At 38.5% G+C, this 26876-nt stretch overlaps 1 protein-coding gene across 1 annotated transcript in view; it reads right to left on the reverse strand.

The window, feature by feature from the left end:
• igfbp3 (insulin-like growth factor binding protein 3) overlaps window positions 1-8909 on the reverse strand; it is a 15373-nt gene extending 6464 nt beyond the window's left edge. The window contains exons 1-3 of the mRNA XM_084432535.1: window positions 8326-8909; window positions 2176-2462; window positions 1899-2018 (exon numbers count right to left, since the gene is read on the reverse strand). Of these exons, the coding sequence (XP_084288661.1) occupies window positions 1899-2018; window positions 2176-2462; window positions 8326-8683 (765 nt within the window). The 5' untranslated portion in view covers window positions 8684-8909. The remainder of the gene's footprint in view (window positions 1-1898; window positions 2019-2175; window positions 2463-8325) is intronic.
• Window positions 8910-26876: the final 17967 nt, after the last annotated feature.

Here is a 26876-nt window from a genome sequence, read left to right on the forward strand (position 1 = left end):
CTGGCATGCCTGGCCTCCGCTAACACACTGAGCCAATTCATATAATCAAGGCTAAAATTAGCACGGATTGGACTCTGCCCTCCACGAGAACGGCCTTCAGACACACATACCCCCACATACATACACAAACGCTCCCATTACAGATCTTATTCTGGGGAGTGTAGGGACCCCTAGGCACCCAGGACATCTACAGTTCACTTGTGTGAGTATGTATGCACAGGGGTATGTGCATGTTTGTTTTTGATGCCGAAATAAAAATGAATGACTGCGATCTCAGGGTTGACCGAGACTCAGACTTCGGCTCAAACCACCATGATGGAAGCAAAGCAGTTTCAGATGGAGTCAATAGGAGGGCAATCTGATCAGCTTGATCTTCATCAGGCACAGACTCATGTGTGGACGCAACCTGTCATGCAGATGTTCCTCTATTATTACCAGAGATCCAAGCGAAGGGGTTTGATCTACCCAAAAAAACTAGCCTATATTTATGCATGCCAGATACAGGAGAGGATGTGGCATGGTTTAGATTTATGATGTTGTTTGTGGTCAAGTATACGGTTTGTCTTTTGCTAGTTTGTTATGTCTCCTGCTGGTGCTGTAGAACCAACTGATTGACATCGATTACTTGAACAACAATTTTAATAGTCACGTATAGGGGCTAAACCAGACTGGGAAATGTTTCAAGCCTGATTTGTTACAGGTGCCACTATGAATCTCTCTTATGGCTCGTTTTCACAGAGTGGTATGGTACAGTACAGTACGGTAAGCAATTATTTTCAATTGTCAGAAGTTGTGAATCGTGCCAAAATACTGAACCGTACTGTACCACTTTTTTGGGATCCTTCCATTGGGGTACCTTGCACAGTACCTAAAGGGTGGAGCTAGACTCAGGGTTTATGATCAGGGTTTATGGTCCCAAATCGTACTGTACTTTACCGCTCGGTGGAAACGAGCCATTAGGTACTCTTGCAAATCATCTCCAAGACCCTTGTCTCTCACCTGGAGGGTTTGCTGAACATGTTTTTTGAGATATCCAACCTGTTATCACTTTCTCTCCTTTCTAAGATTCCAGCCCTACAGCACAGCCGTTTTTCCCATCCCAAAAAACATGATCACATGATCATCACATGATCAATTGAACCCCCTGCCACTAAGCATATGTGCAGGTGTATGTGTGCAAATCAGTGCACTCCTACAGAGGTAGACTCCATAACCTACAGTTTCAAGCATGAAGCAGCTCCTTAGATTCTAAATCTCGTCCTCTTTTCAAAGCCTTTCCTTCTTTATCTATACCTTGAACAGTGGTCACAGTGTTGTCACTAGACCTCCATGGTCACTGTGGTATCCGTCAGAGAGGTTTTCCATTTAGAAAAACCAACAAATAATCTGTTTGCCCCAATTTTACCCAAACTCATTAGGGCCATTTAGACAAGGCCCTTTGACTCATGCTCTTAATAGAGGAGTTGCGGGTGACTCACAAATTTCCGAGAATCGCATTTGCCCACACCAACTACCTTCTCTTGTTCAGACTCACTGATGCACCCCGTCAATTAAAGAAACAACACACACTTTCAAGAACCAACATGCACATATAAATAGGCCCCCACCCAAGTTCTCAGACTTTTCCAATACTGTTGTGACAGTTGCCATGACAGTTACTTATCGTGTTGTACATGGATGGTGGTAGAATAATAGTTTGAGAATCTGGGCTGATTACACAATGGTTGCATGTCTGATCCCAGGTAAGGATGTCCTAAAAATAGAATCCCCAACTTCCCCTTTGAGCAAGGTACTTAGCTACATATGGGATAGGCCCTGTAATTGGTGCAATGTAAGTGACTTTAAATAAAAAGCATCTGCAAAAGAGAAGTCAAAGCACTTGGGTAAAAGGTAATTACCTGTTTTTTCTTGTAGAAACCCTTTTGGTCACAGTTTGGAATGCGGAAGCCTCTTGCGTTCAGCACATCTATGATCTTAAAAATCTTCATAACACTCTCCATCTCCCGACGACACGGACCCTTTACAAGCACACACAAAGAACACAGAATTACAGGAAATATCCTACTTACAAACGTCAGGAGTCTGGAGATACAAACAAGAAATATGTGAATAGTATACTCTACTCCAAGCTTTGTCTTAGAAATGCATGCTGGTGAAATTATATCTAGTGCTTACATATTCAGTTTCTCTCTTCGACTCCAGACTGAAGTTGTGAATATCTGTGTGGACCTCACTGGAAACTTGATCCACTTTATAGCCCTGGGTTTTCTTGATTTGATCTTTTTGGATAATCGCCAGTTTATTGGGGGGAAGCACAGGATCTTTGGGCTCTAACAGTGTCCTCAGACCTCCCTGCGTGTCCCTGGAAACAACTGTTGTTTGCTGGATCGTCTCAGCCCCCCCGATGCCTGTTGCCCTGGTACTGTTGGAGATATGTTCCTCTGCTTCCTCTTTAGGGTTATCTGAATCAAAACAGAAGTGTATTAAAATGCATGTAAGACCTGACAATTTTCAAAAGAAGCATTCATACAACAGCATCTTTTCACATGAAATTGAATAGCACAGGGGGGTCCAATCCCACTCCTGGAGGGCCAACATCCTGCAGAGTTTACACACTTAGCTGGAAGTTTCTAATCCTGAAGATCTTGACTAGCTGATTCAGATGTGTTTCATGAGAATTGGATCTAAACTCTGCAGGATAGTGGCCCTCCAGAACAGGATTTGACACCTTTGCAATAGCATGATCCAAAACATCAATTAGAATATAGAGTCATTCAAAAAAGAAGTCAATTTGTAAGCCAGACCAGATGGCTAATTCGGAATTTCCTATAGATTCCTATAGGTTTTTAGCATAGCGGTTTTCGATTTATTTGTAAGGTTCGATTTATGAGTAATGTGGCTAACACTACTTGAAGATACTTCATACCTAAAACCAGAATTGTGAAGCTGTTGTGTTTATTTAAAATGTAACTTGCAACATATTAGGGGTGCAACGGTTCTCTGTAAAAATTCAAACCGCACTGTTCTCCACCCACGGTTTGGTACGCACTTTGACCGTTCATCTTTCAACTGACAACGCATTATGCATTTATAATATGGTTTGTTGAAAATAACAACGTGTAAATCAGTCAGACAGAGTTAGCCTAATCTATTTTTCTGTCTATGTATACGCATTCTGGCTTCCCCTAAACATTGTTCAATGCGAATGCTGTATGCTCTAATATGAATAGTCATTTACGCCGTCATCACCCGGGTGTTAATAGTGCGCAAGCGCAGGTGAGAGCTGAACAGGTTGCTATCTGTGTTTAAACATTCAAGCGCAAGAAGACGCGAAAGAGAACACGCCCGCGCTGTGAGAAGATTTGTGTTTGCACTCATCTAAATTTTATTTTAACTATGGATGTATAATTTATGTTGAAGAATAAAATGTGAAAGTTTCTTCAAGTGACGTTTACCACATACCTTATTTCACTCATAAATCGAAAAACCGCTATTCTAAAAAATCCACTGGAAATTCCAGAGGAAACCCATGGCTAGAAAATGCCAATTCTCTTCCAGGTTTTAGGACTACAGACTGAACAGATCTATTCTAAGATTCTTCCCTTCAGAAAGCAAACATGAGATATAAGATGACGCCTCACCACTACAAGTATAAAAGCTCATATACACAGAGAACAGAGAGACACAGAGAAAAAAGCACCAGAAGAGAAAGAGATATAGAAAGGGGGGATGGGGAAGTGAAGGAGTGAGAGTATTTATAGTGCCCTAACTTACAATCGTTATAGGCGGAGGACAGACCACCTGACCCGAAACCCAGAAACCAAATACGGCTACAGGACGGAACGTTTGCCTGCCTTCACTAACATGGTCTGGTAGGATGGTCTAACCAACAAACATCACATGCTTTCCTCTCTGTGCCCAGCTGAAGCTTTACTGTGGGTGCTCACAAAATCCATTCAATGCAAACGTGGTTTCATTGTGGTTTAAATGTCCTTTTCTCTAATCCCACACGATTCCTCAATATGTGAACCCTATACTTAGCCTACTAAATAACATTAGAGATGTATTATTAGTGCATTTGTATCAACATCCCAATTTCACTTAATTATTATTTACTACAAGATCCATTACAAAAAAAAGTTCACTCAAGCTCTGTCATCATATACTCATCATTTAAACAAGTGTGTATTTTTTCCATGGAAAATGTTCAGGCTGCTCTTTTCCATATAATCAAAGTGAATGGTGACCAGTTAATGTCAAACTCTAAAAATGTAATCACACTTGTGTGATGTTTCAGTATGTTTAGACAGCATAGAAGAACTTCTTTGCTTGTGTACAGTCAAAAGCATAAGGCACTTGACACCAAAAGAAGAAGCAGATAATGGACAATTTCCTCTGGTCCTTACATGTTTAGTATCATGAAGGTGCAAAGTTGGAACGTGCGGAAACATGAACAGGATTTGAAAGCTTTTTCATAGCAAATAGCAAATTAAATGTGGTTCTGTTCCTCCCAGAAAACTTTTGTAAGCCTTTTTATGCACTCAAGTTGTATAGACTACTTTTATTGTGCCTTTTAAAGCATGACCTTGAATTCTCCCAGACAAAATATTTGCACTTATATGTCACTTTGATAAGAAAATGTCTGCCAATAAGCTAAATGTAGAGAGCTAGCCGCCGGACACTGATTTTGCAGGACAACTTCATCACTCTTTATTTGAGCCTTTACGCAGCCATTTATAGTGGACAAAATGTGAGCACTTGAGACACGATGTCCCAAATTGCACTCTAATCTCTGTTTTCACTACCTTCATGGTCATTTCTCAAATGCAAGCAAAAGTGTTTGCCCAGTAAAGGGTCCAGCGAGGAGTGCATTTGTCAGATGCCTGGCGAGAGTGCTGGGTGAAGATGAATTATGGCATTGTTTAAACATGCTGTCCTCTTGGGGTTTTACAGCTCTTGTCTGTTGAATAAATATTCAGTCTCTGGCCGTACAAAACAAAGCAGAGCTCTCGCAGGAACGAGAGACTAATAAACAGCTGGAGCAGAAGGGAAAGAGATATTTAGAAAGAAAGACAAAACGGGCCATTAAATATGGAAAGTGCGAGAGAAAAACTGGGAGAGAGGGTGGTGGGATAGGACTGGCATCGAGAGATAGATGAAGGTGTCAGACGAACAAGTCACACAGAAAGATTTGAATATTGTGAAGGACTGTAGAGATAGTTGACAGAGTTCAGCAGAGAGGAAGAGTTAAGTGAAAACAGATTTTCTGTGTGTGTGTGTATGCGAGTAAGTGCGCACTTGTGGCACACCAAACACTCATCTGTAGCCATGGAAGCTGCACTCGAAACCAGAATTAAGCTATGCCTTCGCTGACGATGACATAACAACAACAACAACAACAACAACAACAACATCAACAACAGCAACATTAACAGCAGCTTATGCAACATAACTCGAACAAGGTATAAGAATGACCACACGTAATGACAGCTAACAACATGTGCAACAAGTTGCAGCCTGCTTCCCTTGCATGACCCACCGTCCGTCTCACATAAACAAATCAAGGACAGATGAAGAGAATGGAGGGCCATCTAATTCAGGAACTTGGAAAACATCAATATTTAACCCCAATGTAAACTTTTAGAAGTTTTTATGACTTTTCCCAGCACCTAGTGGCCCGTTTTCACTCAACCTCATGTATTTGTACAATCCCAAATGAGCAAACTATTTATCATTCTGGTTGAAATGGGCAGAGCGTGAATGAGAGGGTAAAAAAGACGTAGAGTTTTTTTCTTAAAAGTATAAGTGGGCACACGGCAGGTAAATTTCGCTGGCGAGACCAAAACTGCCTATTCTGAGAAATCCGCATGTGCACATGCACAAACAACGTCATAACTCATAACCTCATAATCTGTCTTGTCATTCCACTGTTCCCACCCAGAATCACGCTGGGCCACATTGCTACCAGACCAATCAAGGCCTGCAAAAATATCATAATTCATGTGTGGCAGAGCCATGGGGTGGAGTCACGCACACCATGGCAATGGAGCCCTGCTCTCTGGTTGGCCAAAGTGTGTAATTACCATAAAGTGTGGTATGATGGGAAAGGAGCACTGAAAAGCAGCATGGGCTCAAATGAAAGGGCAGCGGAGGGAGAAAACATGAGGTAAGGCACTACTGTAAAACAGTTGGCGCCCCCAAAATGCTTTTTAAAAGTGACTCTGGGTCCTAACAATAGCCTTTGTGTGTGTGACAATGTCATGGTTGATTGCTTCAACACACCACTGCGGCTCTGACAAATAACTAGTGAGGGTAAAAACAAATTCATTTGGGTAGCTTGACGTCAGTTATGACCAAGAACGCCACTTATTTTGGTTGTGCGGATCCGCAGCCTTCCTTCTCTCAAGGAATTCACTTGAATGAACTGCACGGTAAAAGCTTCGACACAGGTGGTGCTAGGTACTCATCTCGCTCACCAAGAAAAGAGTTTGCTAGAAAACTCCCAGAACGCTTTGTCAGATATGCCAATCCTTCTCCATTTCACTTGTGTCTCGAAGCTCTCAATGGAGAGCTCAGGAGTCCCAGAGCCAGTAAACAGCTTGAGAGCATCATTCACAAAACGGTGATCTCCGCTCTTCTGCAGGGACTATAAATAAACGAATGTGGCATTCTTAACGATTGGGTTGGTGAAGCCAAATTTTAGTGCACACACAAAGATACACAGAGCTGTTTCTCTCTCCATCTCTGGCTTTCTCTCTCTCACACACACATACACACCACACACATAAAACGGCATAGAGAAGCTGCTGTAGCGCTGAACCTCGAGAACAACGGCGGTAGTGTGGGGCCGCCTCACGGTGGCTGGACTTCACGACGACTGCCTGTTAACCTGCTCAGGATGACCTACCAGTAGTTAAAACTGTCATGTTTAAAATTACAATATCTCGTCAGGCAGAAAATAACCCGTTGGGATGCATTACCAACGTAATGTGTTGAAAACATTGCAGAAAATACATATCGGGATTGTCAACAAGGGTAGGCTATAGCTTATCTTGTTTGTCTGGAGTAACCCACAACCATTAAACCTTACTGTAGGTGCATCAGATTTTTAGAACAGCTATAAACCAGGGAAGAGGTGCTAATGTCTAAAGAGTAGGCATATAGAGGCATGATGAGTGCAGTGAAGCTGTGCTACATCTTATGGGCTGTCACAGGAGAAAGCTCCCCGCCCCCTACAGTGAGTGAAAGGCCAGCCATGAGCGCAGCAGCATTCCCAATCGCTGAACGTATTAACCATGTTACGCACAGCAGAGTAAACCCACACTGATACATAACTGAGCACAGAAGCCATTGGCCCCAACAGTGTGTGGACAATGCTTGTTGGGATGTATAAGACACCACACCTGCACAGGCTGTGAAATATAGGGGATTTGGGTGTCTAACACCACTAATTCTGGTGGTTCTGGATGGTTCTCTTCTGTTAAACACAAAAGCAGATATTTTGAAGAATGTCGGTAATCAAACGGTAGCCATTGACTTCCATAGTAGGAATGGCAAGTCAATGGCTACCGTCAACTATCTGGTTACCAACATTCTTTAAAACATCTTCTTTTGTGTTCAACAGAAGAAAGAAACTCATACCGGTTTGGAACAATTTAAGGGTGAGTAAGTGATGACAAAATTTACATTTTTGGGTGAAGCAGCCCTTTAAAGTTTCACTTCAGGAAAAAAAAAAACGATCCTAAGATAGTTTGCTAGTCTTACCTGGTCTCCCATTCTGGCTAAGGCTGGATTTATCTAAATATCAGCATGACCAAGCTCGGAGACTATAGCTAAGACCAACAACCCTTTTTTTAGGCTGGTTTAAGCTGGTTTGGTGCTGTTGAACTCCACCAAAGTATTCTTTATAAATACATGTGTATTCAAATATGTGTTACTTACTTGCATGTATAAATATTTACAAACAACACGTAACCAAAAAGTTAGATTACAAGTGAGAATGCGCTTAAATAGACGTTTGCAAAGAAATCGTCTTCGCCTGAAGAGGTAACCATAGCAACAGTAGTCTGCTCGAGCACTTATCGGACGCTACACGTGACTCCTGTCATTAATTATCATTTTATTAAACGTACATGAAATCATAATAGGCTATATAAAAAAGTTTTGTTCAAAAAGTCTTTATTTTGGCAAATTACACTGACAGAAATTAAAATCGTTCAATTAATAGAACTGCGCATATAGCCTACACACTACACATAGCGGACGGTGTGTCGCGCGGAGAGTGAGTGCTGCTGTACATTATTCACAGACAAACAGTGCGCTTACCGTGTCCATGCGTTGGATTGCCGCTTTGCTTTTTGTCCAGTGCCTTCGCACACACGCCCCGTCCCTCCAGCAGAGCTTGCAGAGGTTTGCTCTCCCCGGGGCGGTGTTGACAGCTCAGCCCGGTACCGCAGCGCCCCGTGTACACTCCGCACGCCTGGCCCTCAGTCAGCGGGCAAGTCATGCAGCACCCGCAGCCCGGCTCCTTTACCGGCTCGGCGCAGTCCTGAGGCAACGGTTTGCACAGCACCATCGCCCCGTCGTCGCACGGCTCGCATCGGACCACAGGGCTGACGCTTTCAGCCAGCCGGGCGAATGCTGCGAGCAGCGCGGTCAGGCAGAGCGCACACAGTCCCGTCATGGAGCCGAAGGGCTGAACGCGCGCACGGGGGTAGATGCGATACGTGGGGGGAGGGAAGGGAGGGGGGAAACGGTGCGTCAGATCACCTCACCTGGATATAATATTATACTAAAGCTTGAGCTCTCAGCATATGCTTTAGAAAAGTAGCGACGCTTTGGGTTATGCTGGTGTCACGTCGGTTTGACTTGACTGGGAAGTAAGCGGCTGGGTCTCTCCATCTGTAAGTGAGTTTAAGTGGAACTTCAGGTTTTATACAGGCAGGAACAGCGCAAGTCACTCCCACCGGTATGAATTATGTAGTCACCGGTCTCGGTCTTAAGGGACCGCGCGCATCCTTAATGAAATCCTTCCACACAAGAGATGGGTAAAATAGGCTACATCTTGCGCGCGCTTGCAGACCCGTCATTGTTGTAATTTACGGGCATTTGGAAAGTCGCGCGTCGCGGTTATAGAAAGAACCATTTTACGCCGCAAAAGTAGCCTAATGCAAATAAATTATCACGGACATCAAAAAGACAATTAACTTATTTAATCCTTTTTTTACCAGCTACAAATGAGAACATGCTATGTTAAACTATGTTAAGTAAGAAAGTGTGCGTTTTATTTCTGGTGCCAGTTGTAACTGGTGAATTCATAATTCAATATATGATGGTAACACTTTACAATAAGGTTCATAAGTTAACATTAGTTAACTATCTTAGTTAACATGAACTAAGAATGAACAAAAGTGGAGAGCGGGGCACAACGCTTTTTGACTTTCTCAGTTTGTGTAAATCTATAGGGTTCAGAGTATATATGTTTTCCTAAATTAATTCCATTTCTTAATCTGATCTAATCAAAAAATATACAAGACAAACCAAAATATTTTCTCAATAAAATACAACTATTAACTTTTTCATATAAAATAATGGCATTTTTTAATAATTAAAAATAAACTTTGAGTTTGACAAAAAACACACCGGAAACCGCAGCTAGCCTATACAACATAGTTCAAAATATAATAATAATGAATAATTTCTGAACATTGACTCTCAGTCTTTATTCACCTTTTTCTCATGTTTTCTCAATAGAATTCATAAAAGTATAGAATAGCATAGTTCTAATAGGGGCACATTGTAACGCAGTGTTACAACATGCCCAAATGCACAACTGGGATTTAAACACGGTTAGTGTCTTCTGCTAGTGAAGCATTAAAGAACCACTTTAAAATAATATCAGATTTGTCTAATTTAAAATAAACACCAAAAATAGAGATGAAAAATGTACACAAACTTAAGAAATGTACTTTTGCTATGGTTAAATAAATGTTCAGTGATATCTTCCAAAATTTCTGAATTTTGGCCCCATGTTATGTTGTGCCCCACTCTCCCCTATGTCTACAGCATTAATTCATCTTAGTTAATATTAATTTCAACATCTACTAATACATTATTAAAATCAATTTTGTATTTGTTAACATTAGGTAATGCACTGTGAACTAACATGAACAAACAATAAACATCTGTATTTTTTATTAACTACCATTAATATACAGTAGCAAATGTATTGCCCATTGTTAGCTCACGTTAGTTCACATTAACTAATGTTAACTATGAACCCTATTGTAAAGTGTTACCATTATGATAGTATTAAAAGTGTGAATTCATGACATTAGATACATCCTCCAAAAACACTTTGAGTATTCTTTACAAAGAGAAATTTGTTAACAATAGAGCAATGGAAATATCTACTCAATATTCGAAAGAAAAAAAATACAGCAAATAAGATGTTAGCCAAGAATTACCCAATATTTTTTGTACAATTTTTTAATGGTCCCTTTTGAACATTCTGTTGACTATAACTTTGTATCTACAGGTCAAGTAACTCTCATTAGAGTATTAGTAGACCGTCTGCTTAATATCCGATAACTCTTTATTGTAATGGTCCTCCAACAGACATTCTACTACTGGTAACTTTGCAACTACATGTCAACTTTTTTTAACCCTAACGGTAATACTCTACTAATACTCTAATGAGAGTTAGTAGATATGTAGGTGCGAATGTAGGTGCAACGTTACTTATAGTCAACAGAATGTGTTAAAGGGACCATCAAAATAAAGTGAAACCAAAATATATTTTAACATTATGCTCTGAGAAATATTATGTGGTAAATTTTGAACCAGCCTCAAAAAAGCCTAATATAGGCTGATTAAATGGCCTGGTGAATAAAACTATCTATTAGTAAAAACCTTTCAAAAACATTGAAACCTAACACAACAGTGTTAGTGACCTTTACTTTTGTTCCAATCTAAACACCCAAAACACTTAAAAAACAGCCCAGACCAATTTTCACCTCTGGATATTTGAGGAACTCTCTGAACACTGCAGAATAATGTGGGAAATGCACTTTGGGTGGTCGGGCATTAGCAGTCTCATGACACCTGCTGTACCAAGATCAGTCCATTCATCCATACAGAATCTTCACTGATCATTTGCAACGTTTCACCATCCATCCATCCATTCAGGGGAACAACTAGGAACCTTGACCCCCGTGCCATACTCGTTGGGCCTGGGTGAGAAAATCTCGGACCTGTGAATTTTCGCTTCGGGCCCGCATCCGTCCATCCCTCTTTCTGTCAATCTCTCCTTCTCACTGGGTGGTAAGAGATGATTAGAGTGTGGGCTGGATGTTGGATTGTGCTGCTTCAGCGCTGAACACCCCTCCTGCCTCTGCTCTGTAATAACACAAAGTCTGTACAGGCTGTACAGCTCGGTGGCTCCAGCTTTGGGAAAATAAAGGCCTACGGGCCAGTAGACCCCAGTGTTGAGACTGGCCCACTGAAAACAAGCAGAGGGGGTAAGGAAATACCCCCCAGCACACACAACCCCACTAACAGCACCCTCTGCTACTAAGATTAGTTTTCTTATGACTCTGCATATTTCTCCCTCGCTCTCCCACTCTTGATTTCTTAGTGTCTGTCTGTCTGTATACCTCAGGAATTCCTCCCGTTTTGGGATTCTGCGCGTGAGGGCTCTCCTCATGGTCTCCAGGAGCATTCTGGGAATGGAATGCACAGCGCCTGCACAGAGGGACAAAGCGCTTGCCCAGCGTGTGCATGCATGGGAAAGAGAGCGAAAATCAAACTGCGCCACACGATCTGATAAGATAGCGATCAATGGTGTCATCCATGATTCCATGACAATGAGTTATTGACCTAGATCGTATCGCCGATTCCTTATCAGTGCAGGCTAGTAAACTACTCATATAACAAAATCATTCGATTGCATTTAGAAGCGCCTGTTGGCCGGCGTGTGTGTGAGTCTGAGTGTTTATTTCTGTGAATATTATTGCAGCTGGCTGAATGTTTATTGAAAACGCTGCGCTCCAAAGGACGGACGCCAAACTGCGGGCCTACATTTTAAGTCTTAATATCCTCTGTAATCTATCTGAAACTCACACTCTTTATTTGTGTGTCAGCGCATCTCCAACACTCTGTCTCTCATTCACATTCCTCTGGCTGATCTCGGAGTTGGATGGTAAATCATTAATTGTCCTTCCTGCTGTGCGTCACATATGACAGCCATCAGTGTGACACACATTTAATACCGGTTTCAATCGGCGGTTTCTGGAGGGGGAAGGAGGGAATGAGAGAAATGGGTGGAGAAATTGATTTATTTGTTTAGTTCCTCCAAGGGGATTTTATAGAAAACAGCACATCCCTGATGGCACTGCCACTCCATATTATGGATCTGTCTGGTCACACACAAATATGCATTAACGTACTAAACACACACACACACACTGCATGATTTATCGCTGGCATGGAGGCTTTTAGTCACTTGAAACATATTGGCTCACATGTTTGTGTGTCAGGCTGTGTCTTGCAAGCATATGTGCATATCTTATGAAGGCCTTAGATTTGTTCTATCATAAGAACATTTTAAAACCAGTCAAACCATACTTTGCACATAGTTGGATGCACAGGTACATATGCACAGAAACAGGAAGGGCACACATTTTCTGAAAGTATCTGAATTTGACTTATTTTTGGATACCATGTGATTCTAATAAGATATTGATTTGATGCCAATCTTGATGTTGTGACACAAGGAAATGTTTGCAATGTCTTAGTTTCAGAATTCAAACAACACCTTACTCTTTTGCATATAAGGATGTAAATGTAATTCTCTATTGTTTGCATTGTGTCATTATTTTCAGGACAATTATGCAATTTTTGATTTGATTTGATTTTTGAATAAAATAATTTTATAATTTTTATGAGATATATTTTATCTCATTTCTATGTTCTGTCAATTCTGTATTTCTATTTAAAAAATATTGATATGTAGTGATTCTAATTAAAGTGATTTTTAATTAATAAAAGGCTACAAATGCAACATGATGTGTATATATGTATTTAATATTTTAATTAACATTATTATTTTGTATCAGGAAATGAGGTGTAAAGTGAAAAATCCTGCAAAATCCTTAAAGTCCTTTAATTAGACATTATTATATACACATTTTCTATAAAATATATTTTATTTGTAGATTAAATACTTTAAATACTTTTAAAAACTTTAAGTGTGCTGTTTAGACATTTATATTTATATAAAATATTTTGTTTCACATAATAAATGAAAATGTTTAAACCATACAACCGAGTTACATGATTTAATTTAAACAGTAAAAAGTATACAAAACAGTTAAAAAAAAAATTTAATTCATAAAATGATTTTAAATGCAAAATTAAACATCATGTGGCTTTAAAATGTAAACTGTAAAAACACAGCTTAGAGCCAGTGGCACGGCCGGTCTAGATCTGCAGTTTTTCAAGCCAGATCGAATGTGCCAAGAATAAACATCTCGTTCTAGACAGCGTCAACGAAAATAAAAGGGATATAAAACATAAATACAACATTGAAACATGCAATACTTATACTGTACATTGAAAAGTTGTTTTACACTACACATGGCCATACGACCATGCCTCTCACACACTCTGAGCCAAGAAACCGTTGAATGTGAGGCCTCTGTGCCCATTTGCAGGCTAAAAAATGTAAACAACATTATCAGATAAATGGCCTCATTGAATCTAAACTCACGAAGACATTATTTTTCAGATGTGACTCAAACAAACTCATTGCCTGTGAAGAACAACATCATCTTTCCATGGCGCATTTCCCAAAGCCTCTCCAGAATTCAATAGCAACTGTACTTCAACCAGGAAGGAAACCAAATGCGCAATGCGCTCACAGGCCAGAGCTGAATACGTTCTGAATGTTTCTGTGCTCTGCTCTTCTGTTGTGCCCAACTCTCTCTCTCTCTCTCTCTCTCTCTCTCTCTCTCTCTCTTCAGGAACGAATAATTACAGTCACAGCATGTGATTTAACAGCGCAGAGATCAAATTCCACCGTGTTATAATCACTCGCTGTTCGGCTATTGCAGCAGCAAAAAAAAGAGAGTGAAGCTAATGGGTGGGGGGCAGAAGAAAAGATTTGCTTTTGCTAGGTTACAGAGCAAGATCAGAATGGAAATCAAGGGAGCTCAGACCGATTTAGAGAAAGCAGGCGTGACGCACAGGTGGTTCGTCACTGTGAGAAATATCCTAGAAGCAAAGCAGGCTAAACATAATCATTTTGTGTTTTTGCGATAAGCTACGCTCTATTTTTGGAAAAGCTTTTCCGTGAGAGCAATTCTGAAGATGGAAATAGTGAGCGCACAGTAGAGCGTATAAAGCTGAAGGAATGTGTGAGATCCGAGCATGACTTCGCACTGCATGGTTTGAGTAAGAGCCAAAACAGATGGAACAGACCCAATAAAGGTTTAGCCCAACACTGTCCCCATTCACCACATGCAACACAAACACACACATACACACACACACACACCTAGCAAGTACTAAGTTCACTATAGCTCTATAGCCTTGTTAGCCTACTGCCTACATAGGCTGTTCCCTTCTATAGGTCAAGGAACTGTAACCGAGCTGTATCAAAAGGTCACACTTAACTCCCATCTAAGCCACCGGAGACTTATGCCCACGGAAATAATTTTGTTTAACACCTTGCAGCAACACAAGATCAACAGCCAGTAGCAAAAGAGAACATAATGTGACATTCAAGTACAAATACTTTTATTAACAAAACAACCATCAATAATAGATTAGAATAAATAGACTATTTTACCTTTAATTTAAATGTTAAAATCCCAGAAATCTGGACCATATGCCAAAATATTACAATCACATCCCACCACCTAAAATAATAGGCTACAGGTTATACCAGGCCTTTGAAAAGAGAAAGAAGCAATGAGTCACTGAACCACAACCTCATCTTAAAGGGTAAATTCGCCCAAAAATTCTGTCATTAATTACTCATGTTGTTACAAACCTGTAAGACTTTCGTTCATCTTGGGAACACAAATGAAAATATTTTTTCAATGAAATTTGAATAGATGTCCCTCCATTTACAGCTGTGCAACTACCACTTTCGAATTTGAATGTGAATTCCAATGAATTGAGAGGTTTAGTTCAAATTTTATGAAGACACGATCGCTTTATATGATGAACAGCTTTTATTTAGGCTTTTATTCACATATAAACATTCATCAACTCACACATCAGTTGTGGTAAACAGAAGCTCAAGCATGTTTGCTTGACGTGCAAGAACCAAAGAGGTTCATTCTATTGTTACGCAGCACGTTTGAGCTTCTGCAAGAACCAATGAGGTTCATTCTTTTGTTACGCAGCACGTTTGAGCTTCTGCAAGAACCAATGAGGTTCATTCTTGTGTTAAGCAGCACGTTTGAGCTTCTGCAAGAACCAATGAGGTTCATTCTCGTGCTACGCAGCACGTTTGAGCTTCTGCAAGAACCAATGAGATTCATTCTTGTGTTAAGCAGCACGTTTGAGCTTCTGCAAGAACCAATGAGGTTCATTCTTTTGTTACGCAGCACGTTTGAGCTTCTGCAAGAACCAATGAGGTTCATTCTTGTGTTAAGCAGCACATTTGAGCTTCCGCAAGAACCAATGAGGTTCATTCTTTTGTTAAGCAGCACGTTTGAGCTTCCGCAAGAACCAATGAGGTTCATTCTTTTGTTAAGCAGCACGTTTGAGCTTCCGCAAGAACCAATGAGGTTCATTCTTTCGTTTGAGCTTCTGCAAGAACCAATGAGATTCATTCTTGTGTTAAGCAGCACGTTTGAGCTTCCGCAAGAACCAATGAGGTTCATTCTTGTGTTATGCAGCACGTTTGAGCTTCAGCAAGAACCAATGAGGTTCATTCTTGTGTTATGCAGCACGTTTGAGCTTCAGCAAGAACCAATGAGGTTCATTCTTGTGTTATGCAGCACGTTTGAGCTTCAGCAAGAACCAATGAGGTTCATTCTTGTGTTATACAGCACGTTTGAGCTTCTGCAAGAACCAATGAGGTTCATTCTTGTGTTAAGCAGCACGTTTGAGCTTCAGCAAGAACCAATGAGGTTCATTCTTGTGTTAAGCAGCACGTTTGAGCTTCAGCAAGAACCAATGAGGTTCATTCTTGTGTTATGCAGCACGTTTGAGCTTCCGCAAGAACCAATGAGGTTCATTCTTGTGTTAAGCAGCACGTTTGAGCTTCCGCAAGAACCAATGAGGTTTGTTGTCACGCGTCAAGCAGGTTCCGTTGAGTTTCTGTTTATGTTCACTGATCAATGTTTATATGTGAATAAAAGCCTAAATTAAATCTGTTCATCATATAAAATGATCAAGCCTCTTCAGAAAATTTGGATATTGATTAGTTTTACGGTCTCTTTATGAATTTGTTGATGCGACAAAGTGGTAGTTGCGTAGCTGTCATGGAGGGACAGAAAGCTCTCAGATTTCATCTTCAATTGTGTTCCGAAGATTAACGAAAGTCTTACGGGTTTGGAACGAGTAAATTAATTTTAGGGTGAACAAACCCTTTAAGGGCAAACAACAGCTCACGCACACACACTCTTGGACAAAAGAGTTATGTCCCTTGATATGGGACTTCAGGGTCACAACACCAGAAGTTAGGGGAAAGAAATCAGGAAATTACACATCCTACCCAACTTTGGGCAATTTATAGAGCAAAACAAATAAGTACACCCCACCCTACGCACAATTATTATTTATTCACATGGTCACAGAACCAGTTTGGAACATAGGCAGCAGCACAAAGTGCACAGGAGACTATACTGTAGTTTGACTGTAGCATGTTGCTCAGCTAACAGGATGTCACAAGCATAAAAACACATAGCATACTCAAATATTAGGCTTGAAGCATTTTTTATAGTCAGCTTTTCTCTCTTTTCTTCAGCCATCTTAGATTGATGCTTTCTGAAACTGTCTCAGTGCATTCTGGGATTGCCTTTCACAGAAGTTACATGTGATGCTGCCTGCTGTTTATTCTCAGAACATGTCCTTGTTTTCCCCACTGAAGTGGCTGGTGTGGTGGGTATCTGTAAATTTGTCAGTGTGTGTTTAAGTATTGTTTGGCAGTGTTGTTGCTGGAACAGTGTAAATAACACTCCCACACCAGTCACTTTTATCCCCTAACTCACTCTTCGTGATGACAGAACCGACAGTCTCTATCTCTTACAGGCTGTCAGCCAGCCAATCATGACAGGAATGTGAAGGGAGGAAGGGAAGGGATGGGTTTGGGGTCGCACATTAGCTACGGGACACTGCAGTCTGCAAATGCACTTGAGAATAAGCGAGTCAGTGCAGTCTCCAGGATGCTGGAGTGGTGAGCAAAAAAGCCACATCAGCAAGATTGGCTAATTCTTCCCTGTATTTCACAGTATGTGGGAGCATAAGAGGAATATGAACTGCTTAAAGGGATAGTTCACCCTTAAATGAAAATTAAGTAATCAATATCTAATGATACAAACGTAAAAAAAATACAACTTTAAAGCAGTTCAAATGTTGACTTATATCTTAATAAGATGCAATTTTATATTGTTTATACTCTTTGTTATGTACATAAATGGACCAACGTGAACATAGACAAGTTGTGAACCTGGTTTGTTTTCAGACAGTTGAATATAACTTTCAAAAAAGTCCATCACAAATGTTTCCATCCCATTTAACAATGCTCGGTTCGACCTTCGCGGACTTCGAAGGCACGGCAGCCATGTCCCGTGCAACCTCTGACGTGCAACCTCTGAATTGGGACATAGATTACAGTCAACAACAACAACGTCACACACCATTATGCCATTTCTATGCATTGCACATGCACATAATGTTCCAGTTATGGTTTACAGTCCGATCAATCATGTTTATATGTCGTATCAAATGGATTAGAAAAGGTTTAAAGCACCCCTTACAATCCAATCAGATTTGGCCAAGTTATTTCAATCGACATGGACATTTTTGTTGATATTTTCCTGGAGGGAGAATGATTGTGTTTCACTTTGGAGGGCATTCACCCTTTCCCAGGGTTTCCCATTTATGGTTAAAGTCACACCATGAGTGTGTATCACCCCTCTCTACTGCAAAACCAAAAATCTGAGTTTATGCAATGTGAATTTGGCCATTTGTGTGCTCTAGTGTCATTAGTGGTTCTTGTTATGGCTTTTTCAAAACCCCTAAACCTAACTTACAACTAAATTATTGTGCTATGGACATATCCATCATGTGGTTAGTTTAGAGGAGGTGTGCAATTACTTTTTATTGTTATCAGACTATGAACAATAAAATGCAAAAAAAAAAAAAAAAAAAAACCCATTAATTTATAATGAAGGACAGAGGGGAGACACATTTAGAGACCAAAAGCCTCATTTGACTTTGTAAAAATCTAGTTTGTTGCTGTAATTCAATGTAATTCATTACAATACAACTTTATAAAGTCTGTTAAAGTTTGGACATCTGCGCAAGAAAAAATATTGCCTACTTGTTCTCAGGGAGCAGCTGCTTTTCAGGAACAAACTGGAACGATGCCTGTCAATAAATCTATGGCAGGGGTTCATCCATGAGGGATGCTGTGGGTTAGTGTGTAAAGAGAGTTTCTTGGGAAACATCTGGAGCTAAATTCCATGAAACACTCAAATGAGGTTTTTGCTATTTCAGAGTCAGCGGGAAGCACATCCCTCAACCTTTTATCTTAGAGAGAGAAAGAGAGGGAGGGAGAGAAAGATACAGATGGGGGCAAAATGAAAGGGTACAGGATGGAAAAAACAAAGGCAGAAGGGAGGAGGATGGGATCTGGTAGGGGGCATCTTGCGGTAATGTTGGGCCAAAAACAGTCTCAATGCAAGTATGGGAATTCAAATGCTTTTATGAAGTGTGAAATCAAGCTAACATGTGGATGCATTCACATCCACATGGGGCACTATAGTTTTTTGTTTAAAGAATTAAATACTTTTATTCAGCAATGATGATTTAAATTGATCGAAGTGACAGTAAAGACATTTATGGTATTACACAATATTTGTATTTAAAATAAATGCTGTTCTTTTGAACTTTCTTTTTATTAAAGAATCCTAAAATAAAATGGATCATGCATGGTTTCCCCCAACATATTAGGGTAATGATGCTGAAAATTCTGCTTTGTCATCACATGAATAAATTACATTTCAAAATACATTTTTACAGTTTTTTTAAATTGTAATAATATACAGAGCCCATAAAGGAACACTGTCATGAACAAAAATAAAAGCGATGGGAGGGAAAATGATATGTTAATGCTTTTGCGTTCTCTCGCAAATATTTTGCGTTGCCCCAAGAAACTTTGCCTTCACTTGCAAAAGTTTTGAGTTCTTTGCGAAGTTCCTGGAAATTATATGTAGGATGTACTCTTCTTCTGTGAACTATAACAATGGAAGAATCCTTATTGAAGGATGTTCTGTGCTGTCCATGGAAAATTCAGGAACCCAAAAGACGGCTGAAGAGCTGATGGGATTCAATATTATTCAGTGCGAAACACAGAACATTTTAGTGTCATTGAAAATTGAAAGTACATTCATTCATTCATTCATTCATTTATTTATTCATTAATTCATTCATTCATTCATTCATTCATTCATTCATTTATTCATTCATTCATTCATTCATTCATTCAATCATTTAAGCATTCATTTATTCATTCATTCATTCATTCATTTATGCATTTATTCATTCATTCATGCATTCATTCATTCATTCATTTATGCATTCATTCATTCATGCATTCATTCATTCATTCATTCAATCATTTAAGCATGCATTTATTCATTCATTCATGCATTCATTCATTCATTCATTCATGCATTCATTCATTTATGCATTTATTTATTCATTCATGCATTCATTCATTCAATCATTTAAGCATGCATTCATTTATTCATTCATTCATTTTATGCAGTCATTCATTAATACATTCGTTCATTCATTCATGCATTCATTCATTCATATATTAATTCATTTATTTATTTATTCATTCCTCCATTTATGCATTCATTCATTCATTTATTTATTTGTTCATTAATTTAATTCATTCATTCATTAATGTATGCCTTCATTAATTCATTTATTTATTCATTCATTCATTCATGTATGCATTCATTCAGTCATGTATGCATTAATTTATTCATTAATTTATGCATTTATTTATTTGTTCATTTATTTATTGAATTAATTAATTAATTTATGTATTCATTCATTCATTTATGCATTCATTCATGCATTCATTCATTTATGCATTCACTCATTCATTGAACTGAACTGAACTGAATCAACATGAAATTGACTTTAAAAATGACACTATTGCCTTCAGAAGAGCTGCTTTACGGGAGAATTTGAATGTGTGTTATATGACGTTTGCATCAGTGATTCTGTTTATTCCTATGGAGCTGCTTTCAAACAATCTGTATTGTATTAAGCGCTATAGAAATAAAGGTGACCTGACTAATTTGTTACTGAGTAGAAAGATCCACTGATTCTCCTCAGCTTCCAATAGAGTTTACTCTGAGCACTATTTAACACATTTTACCATTCCTTCAATCCATTCTGAAGATACTCAATCCCTCAAAATCCTCACAAAAAATATGAATCATGAAGATTCAGATTATAGCAACACCAATGATCTTGTCACATCAAAATCTTGGAACTTGAGTGTTTCAGCTTCAAATAAATCCTGGAGAAATGCTCATTCGTCATTGTGCTGTGTGCGTGTCTGACAAAATTGGCTTGGACATTTTTGATTTGATCAGTATTGGATCAGGAGTTGCTAAATTCTTGATAATTATGTGTAACCATCGACTGCTATTCGTGAAATCAAAACAATTTGGCCACAATAAAAGCAGCTAAATGCAAAAACACAAATGAATCGCTGTGGAAAGCTGGATCTAATGATCGAGTGGAGAAGAACGACTCATCTGGGGGCAATAAAAACTTGATTACTTTTTATTAGATTTTCTTTTTTTATTAAAATGCATTCCACTGGGAGAACTTGTTACACATGATTTATTCGATCATACGGTTCATGAGAAGATTTAAGGGCGGAGGAAGATATACAGTGAGATTCATCAAAATGTGGTAATATGCGGCTGCATGTTAGTTACACATTCTTCCTAAATCCAAAACATCAGCAACAAAAGCCCATAGAAAAAAAAAAAATGTACATCTTGTTAGATGGTTATTCAGCCATGGTTGGAAACAACCAGTGTTGTTGAACTAATGATGTTATCCGGGGTGATGGGGATGTAGTCACACAGCAAGTGGTCAGGGTTATACAGTTCAATGGTCTGCATCATGTACCCCCACTGACCTTCTTTTTAGTTCTCTTTTTTCGCATGCAAATATTTCACACTCCTGGCTAAACCTGAATTTTATTAACTCTAAGCAAATACTAAACATGATTAATGGACATGCACACAAGCAGACATGCACACACATTTGGACTCCAAATTTTGCAAATCTTAGAATTAAAGTGATATATCACGTCGTTCCAAACCTGTTTGACTTTTTTTTTTCTTCCGTGGAACACACAAGAAGATGTTTTGAAGAATGCTAATGATGCTCTTCTTTTATGCTACCATTCAAAGGGTTTGGGTCAGTACGTTTTTTTGTTTGTTTTTGAAAGAAATTAACACTTTTATTCAGCAAGAATGCATTTAATTGATCAAAAGGGAGAGTAAAGACATTTAGGTAACACTTTACAATAAGGTTCATTAGTTAACATTAGTTAACTACCTTAGTAAACATGAACTAAGAATGAACAATACTTCTTCAGCATTTACGGTAACACTTTATTTTGCAGTGTCCTTGTTACATGTACTTAGTAGTAACAGTAAATTATGCATAATTACATGCAACTAACTAACTTAATATTACTCGGTACTACACTGTAACAAAGACACCTTAAAATAAAAAGTAACCACATTTATTAATCTTAGTTAATATTAATTTCAACATTTACTATTAGGTTATTCAAATCAAAAGTTGTATTTGTTTACATTATTTAATGCACCGTCAACTAACATGAACAAACAATGAACAGCTGTATTTTTATTAATATTAACAAAGATTAATAAACACAGAAACAAATGTATTTCTCATTGTTAGTTCATGTTAGTAAATACATTAACTAATTTTAACTAACGAACCTTATTGTAAAGTATTACCGACATATATTTCAAATAAATGCTTTACCTTTGAACTTTCTAGTAATGAGATAATCATGAAAAAAAAAAAAAAACTGTTTCATGGTTTCCACAAGAATTATTAAGCAATATTAATAAGTTGATATTTAATTCTTTTCAACATTGATAATAATGATCAATGTTCCTTGAGCCCCAAACCATCATATTATAACGATTTCTGAAGTATAATGATGCTGAAAATTCAGCTTGGACATTTGGACTCCTTTTGTGCTCCACAGAATATAAAGAAAGACATCGGGTGATGGGTGAATAAATAATAACAGAACACATTCTTTTGGGTGAACTATCCCTTTATGAATACTACACCTCTCAAGATCAACTTCCTGTTGAAATGGTTACATCCTTGCAAAAAGTGCATATGAAAGCCATTGAGTTAATAGCATGTATGTGTGTCCGTATGTCTATTAAAAATGGCAGGGTGTGTATCTGAGGGCAAGTATCTGCGTACGAGTGGAAGAGACAGCCTGTGGTGTGTGTAGAGTTAAGGAGCGTGGGTGTGCACGTCTGGGTCTGGTTTGGGCTTTTCTGAAGCGATTTGTAATGATATGCTGCTCTGTCTGTACAACGTGTATTTGTGCCCCAGTGAGACATAGAGAACATACTCTCATTAAGTTAAAAGGACGGCATCCAACCACAACGACTTTAGGGCAAACACACACACATATGCCAGTCCACTGGCCAGCACAAATTCAAATGGGATTGCCGGCACAGACACACAAACACACTTATTGCCAGTGCCATAAAAAGCAGAGAATTTGGACAAATAACATTTCCACCATCATATTAGGGTTACTTGAAAGAGACTGAATAGAACTAGGACTGAAAGAAAATCAGCATGTTGAGTTTCAGAAAGCTACTTTTTTTTATGGGATTTTCATCATCGAGATTCAAATCAATATTATGTTCTAGTCCACATTTGAAGGATTCAGATTCCACTCTTATATTAACAAAATTTGGTAACACTTTATTTTACAGTGTCATTGTTACATATGTTACATGTAATTACTCTAGTAATAACTATAAATTATGCATAGTTACATGCAATTAACTCTAAACCAAACCCTCATCCTAATCTTAACCGTATAGTAAGCACATGTAGTTCATTATTATTACTCAGTACTTAAATGTATAATTACACTGTAATACTGACACCTTAAAATAAAGTGTAACCTAAAATGTATATCACAGATTAATTACATGTATTTCAATAATGAATATTTATTTAGCTTCCCAAATGCTGCTGGCGTTGACTTTTCTAGGCATTATTCATACTACTATCGATTATGTTGCTGATGTGTATGTGCTTGTAATCACATGTGCGATTTTCACACGTCATATGGTGTGACATAGGTCCTGCAGTCCACGGGTATCAGGAGATCGAATCGGCCAATCAGAGGGACTTGAATAAAACGGATGCAATCTGTCAGTCAGCCCACTGTGGCGAACGTAATGGTGATGTTCCTCCCCCATAGTCGTGATGCAACAGAGTTAAATAATTGTGTGTGTGTGTGTGTGTGTGTGTGTGTGTGTGAGCACACACAATTATTTAACTCTATAGCATCACACACACACACACACACACACACTGGTTTTCATGTTTTATGGGGACTTTCCATAGATATAATGATTTTTATACTGTACAAACTGTATATTCTATCCCCTACACTAACCCTACACCTAACCCTGCCCATCACACAAAACTTTCTGCATTTTTACACTTTAAAGACACTTTATTTAGTGTGATTTATAAGCTGATTTTCTCATGGGGACTGAAAAAATGTCCCCATAAGGTCAAAATGTACTGCTATTACTTATTATTTATTGGTCCTAATAATGTATGGAATACCAGGTACACACACACACACACACACACACACACACCGTTTACTCTGTTATATACAGTTGCTCTCTCCTTTAACAGAATGACATATTCAACTAGCATTTGCTGCAACAATACACCTATTGTAACTTGCATAGTTTTTTTTTTTTTTTTTTTTTGCAATTCGAGTCTCATTGTCTGAGCTGATCTTAAAACAAATATACAGTATAAGTATTAAAATATAGTAATTTGTAGATATCCTGATTACAACAGAAAACTTCATGTAATATTAAAATAGCCTACTATTCTGTCTCAAAAAATACTATTTTTGTCCCAGAAACTCTTGATGACACTGATGTTTACAAAAATTCTGTCCAATCAAATTCTCCGTACAGTGAGACTGTCCACTTTCAGGGCTCTTCCCATCGAAGTGAGTAGTGAAGCTAACTAGGAATATGCCTAAATAGTTTATGCTAGTGAACTACTTGTGTACACTAACATATTTTTAGCACAACTTTTTAATGTGTCATGCCTTGTGCCCTCAATGCTGATGCAATTTCCCTCCGCTGGTTGCAAACCCGCATGGCTGTTCATTGAGAACTAATGAAGTACATGTCTAATGCACACCAAACAAGAATACATATTTGTTTTCACAAGCCATTTGTGGAAGGAATTTGTTCGGTTAATATTCAAAGCTACTGCTGAAGTCACGTAATTGGATGACCAAATGAAACGCTTAGACGTCAGGCCGGAGATTAAACGCTCAAATGAGGATTTCTATCACCAACTTCATAAGAGGATTTTGCTTACGTACAAACACACACATCTACAGCACCTGAGGAAACGTCATGTGAGAGTTCTCTCTGTTTGTGCGAGGTCATGAAAGCTTGTGTTTGTACATAATTTCCTAAACTGGGCAATGAAAGCTTTACTACTGACCCTTGACCTTTGAACCCTGGACACATTCTCCCTCTGACCTCGTCTCTCTGTCGCACACGCGCAAGCCTAACCTTGACTTTTTGCAAATGCTGACTCCAATGAAGTGTGGATATCTGGCTACCAGCAGAGCCGCCACATACTGCAGATGGCAGTTTAAAACAGTGAAATGTCACGCAGACCGATTGAGTGTCATGGGACAAACCTTTATAGCATCTCACTTTACCGTCTGTATCCAGACCATCATCGCAGTGATTTATGATATTATGATTCATGAGGTTTCAGTATATGAAATGATTCTTAAATTGGGCTCAATTAAATAATGCTGACTTTTTTTTTTTAACCTCATTCAACTTTCAGAAACACAAGTAAAGCTTCTCATTGCAACTATTACCCTAATATTGTAATCATTATGACCACAAACTGTAATCATACCTTACATGTTCATTACGTCTGCTGAACTGAAAAGCCTATGATGTTTACTTACATACCACTTAACCTGTATTATCGTATAGCTGTATATTACCACTGCCATACGGACATACTGACACACTCATCTCTGACCGATAACAGAACACTTCCTCTTTGTAACATTAAAACATTTTCTGTAATACGTATTTTTTGTGAAGCTGCTTTGAAACATGTAATGTATTGTGAAAAGTGCTACAATTGAACTGAAAATATGCTCTAATTTTTAGTGAAAGTGTACACATTTTCCTTTTGTACACTATTTTTTACTGATTTCCCCCTCCTCTTTGTTAAATCAATTCATTCATTTTACTTCATTGTTGTCACAATTATGTTGTGTTCGTTTCATTTTCATGGACTTTTAGTTTGTATTTCCTCAGTTAGCTGCTTCCTGTGTTTCCTTTGTTCTAGATTCCCGCCATTATCTGTTGTCATGGTGATTCATTTAATGAGCACAGCTGTCTTCATTTAGGTCATTATATCTCTTTGTCTTTAAGTCCCTCAGTTTGCTTCAGTCGTTGTCCAGTATTGTTCATGCTAAGTTTAATGCACACTGTCTCGTTCTATTTGGAAGCTATCTGAGTTTTGTTTAATAGATATCTACTTTTTCATGTGAATCTAACCTTCATTGGACAAAAGCATGACAATTGTATTTTATCATTTATTTCATTCAATAATACTCCATTTGCACTACTGTTATTTTTTACTTTATTTTACTTAGTGTGTGCAGTTTCACATTGTTTGCCGCTATGCTGCAAATGTAAGTGTATAAATGTTTATTTCTTAAAAAAAAAATTTTTGTGGTATAGCAATACTGTAACTTGATTTGGACAGTATTAATGAATGAATGTGATACCGTTTCATTTAACAAATAACAATGCAAATTTGATTTTGAAATGTTTTGTTCAACACACATTACATTTTCTTTTCTATAGAAAAAAAGTACAGATATAAGTAGCCTAAAAAATAAGTAAATGGGAGAAATGATTTCTTGTAGCTGTTTCCTATCAGTCTCTTATTTGCACACTGTATGATTTATAATAGTCCTTTACAACTGTTGCTTGTCACACTGTGCGAACATGATCCCTAAGCCATGTTCCACTGTAGGATCTCAGTCATTAATGTCAGACTGTACAGCAGTCAACGGACGCATACATGAAGACAGGCGTTTTAACCTAACCTAAACCCAAACATAAACTTAACAACTACCTTACTAAATAGTAATAAGCAGTAATAAGGAGTTTATTGAGGCAAAAGTCAGAGTTTGAGTTAGTGAATAGTGAGAATTGGACCCTAATCAATCCAATGCAACGATGTATAATGTGTAAACATAGTATACAGCGTAT

This window comes from Rutilus rutilus (genome assembly GCF_951802725.1).
Source record: "Rutilus rutilus genome assembly, chromosome: 15".
NCBI lineage: Eukaryota > Metazoa > Chordata > Actinopteri > Cypriniformes > Leuciscidae > Rutilus > Rutilus rutilus.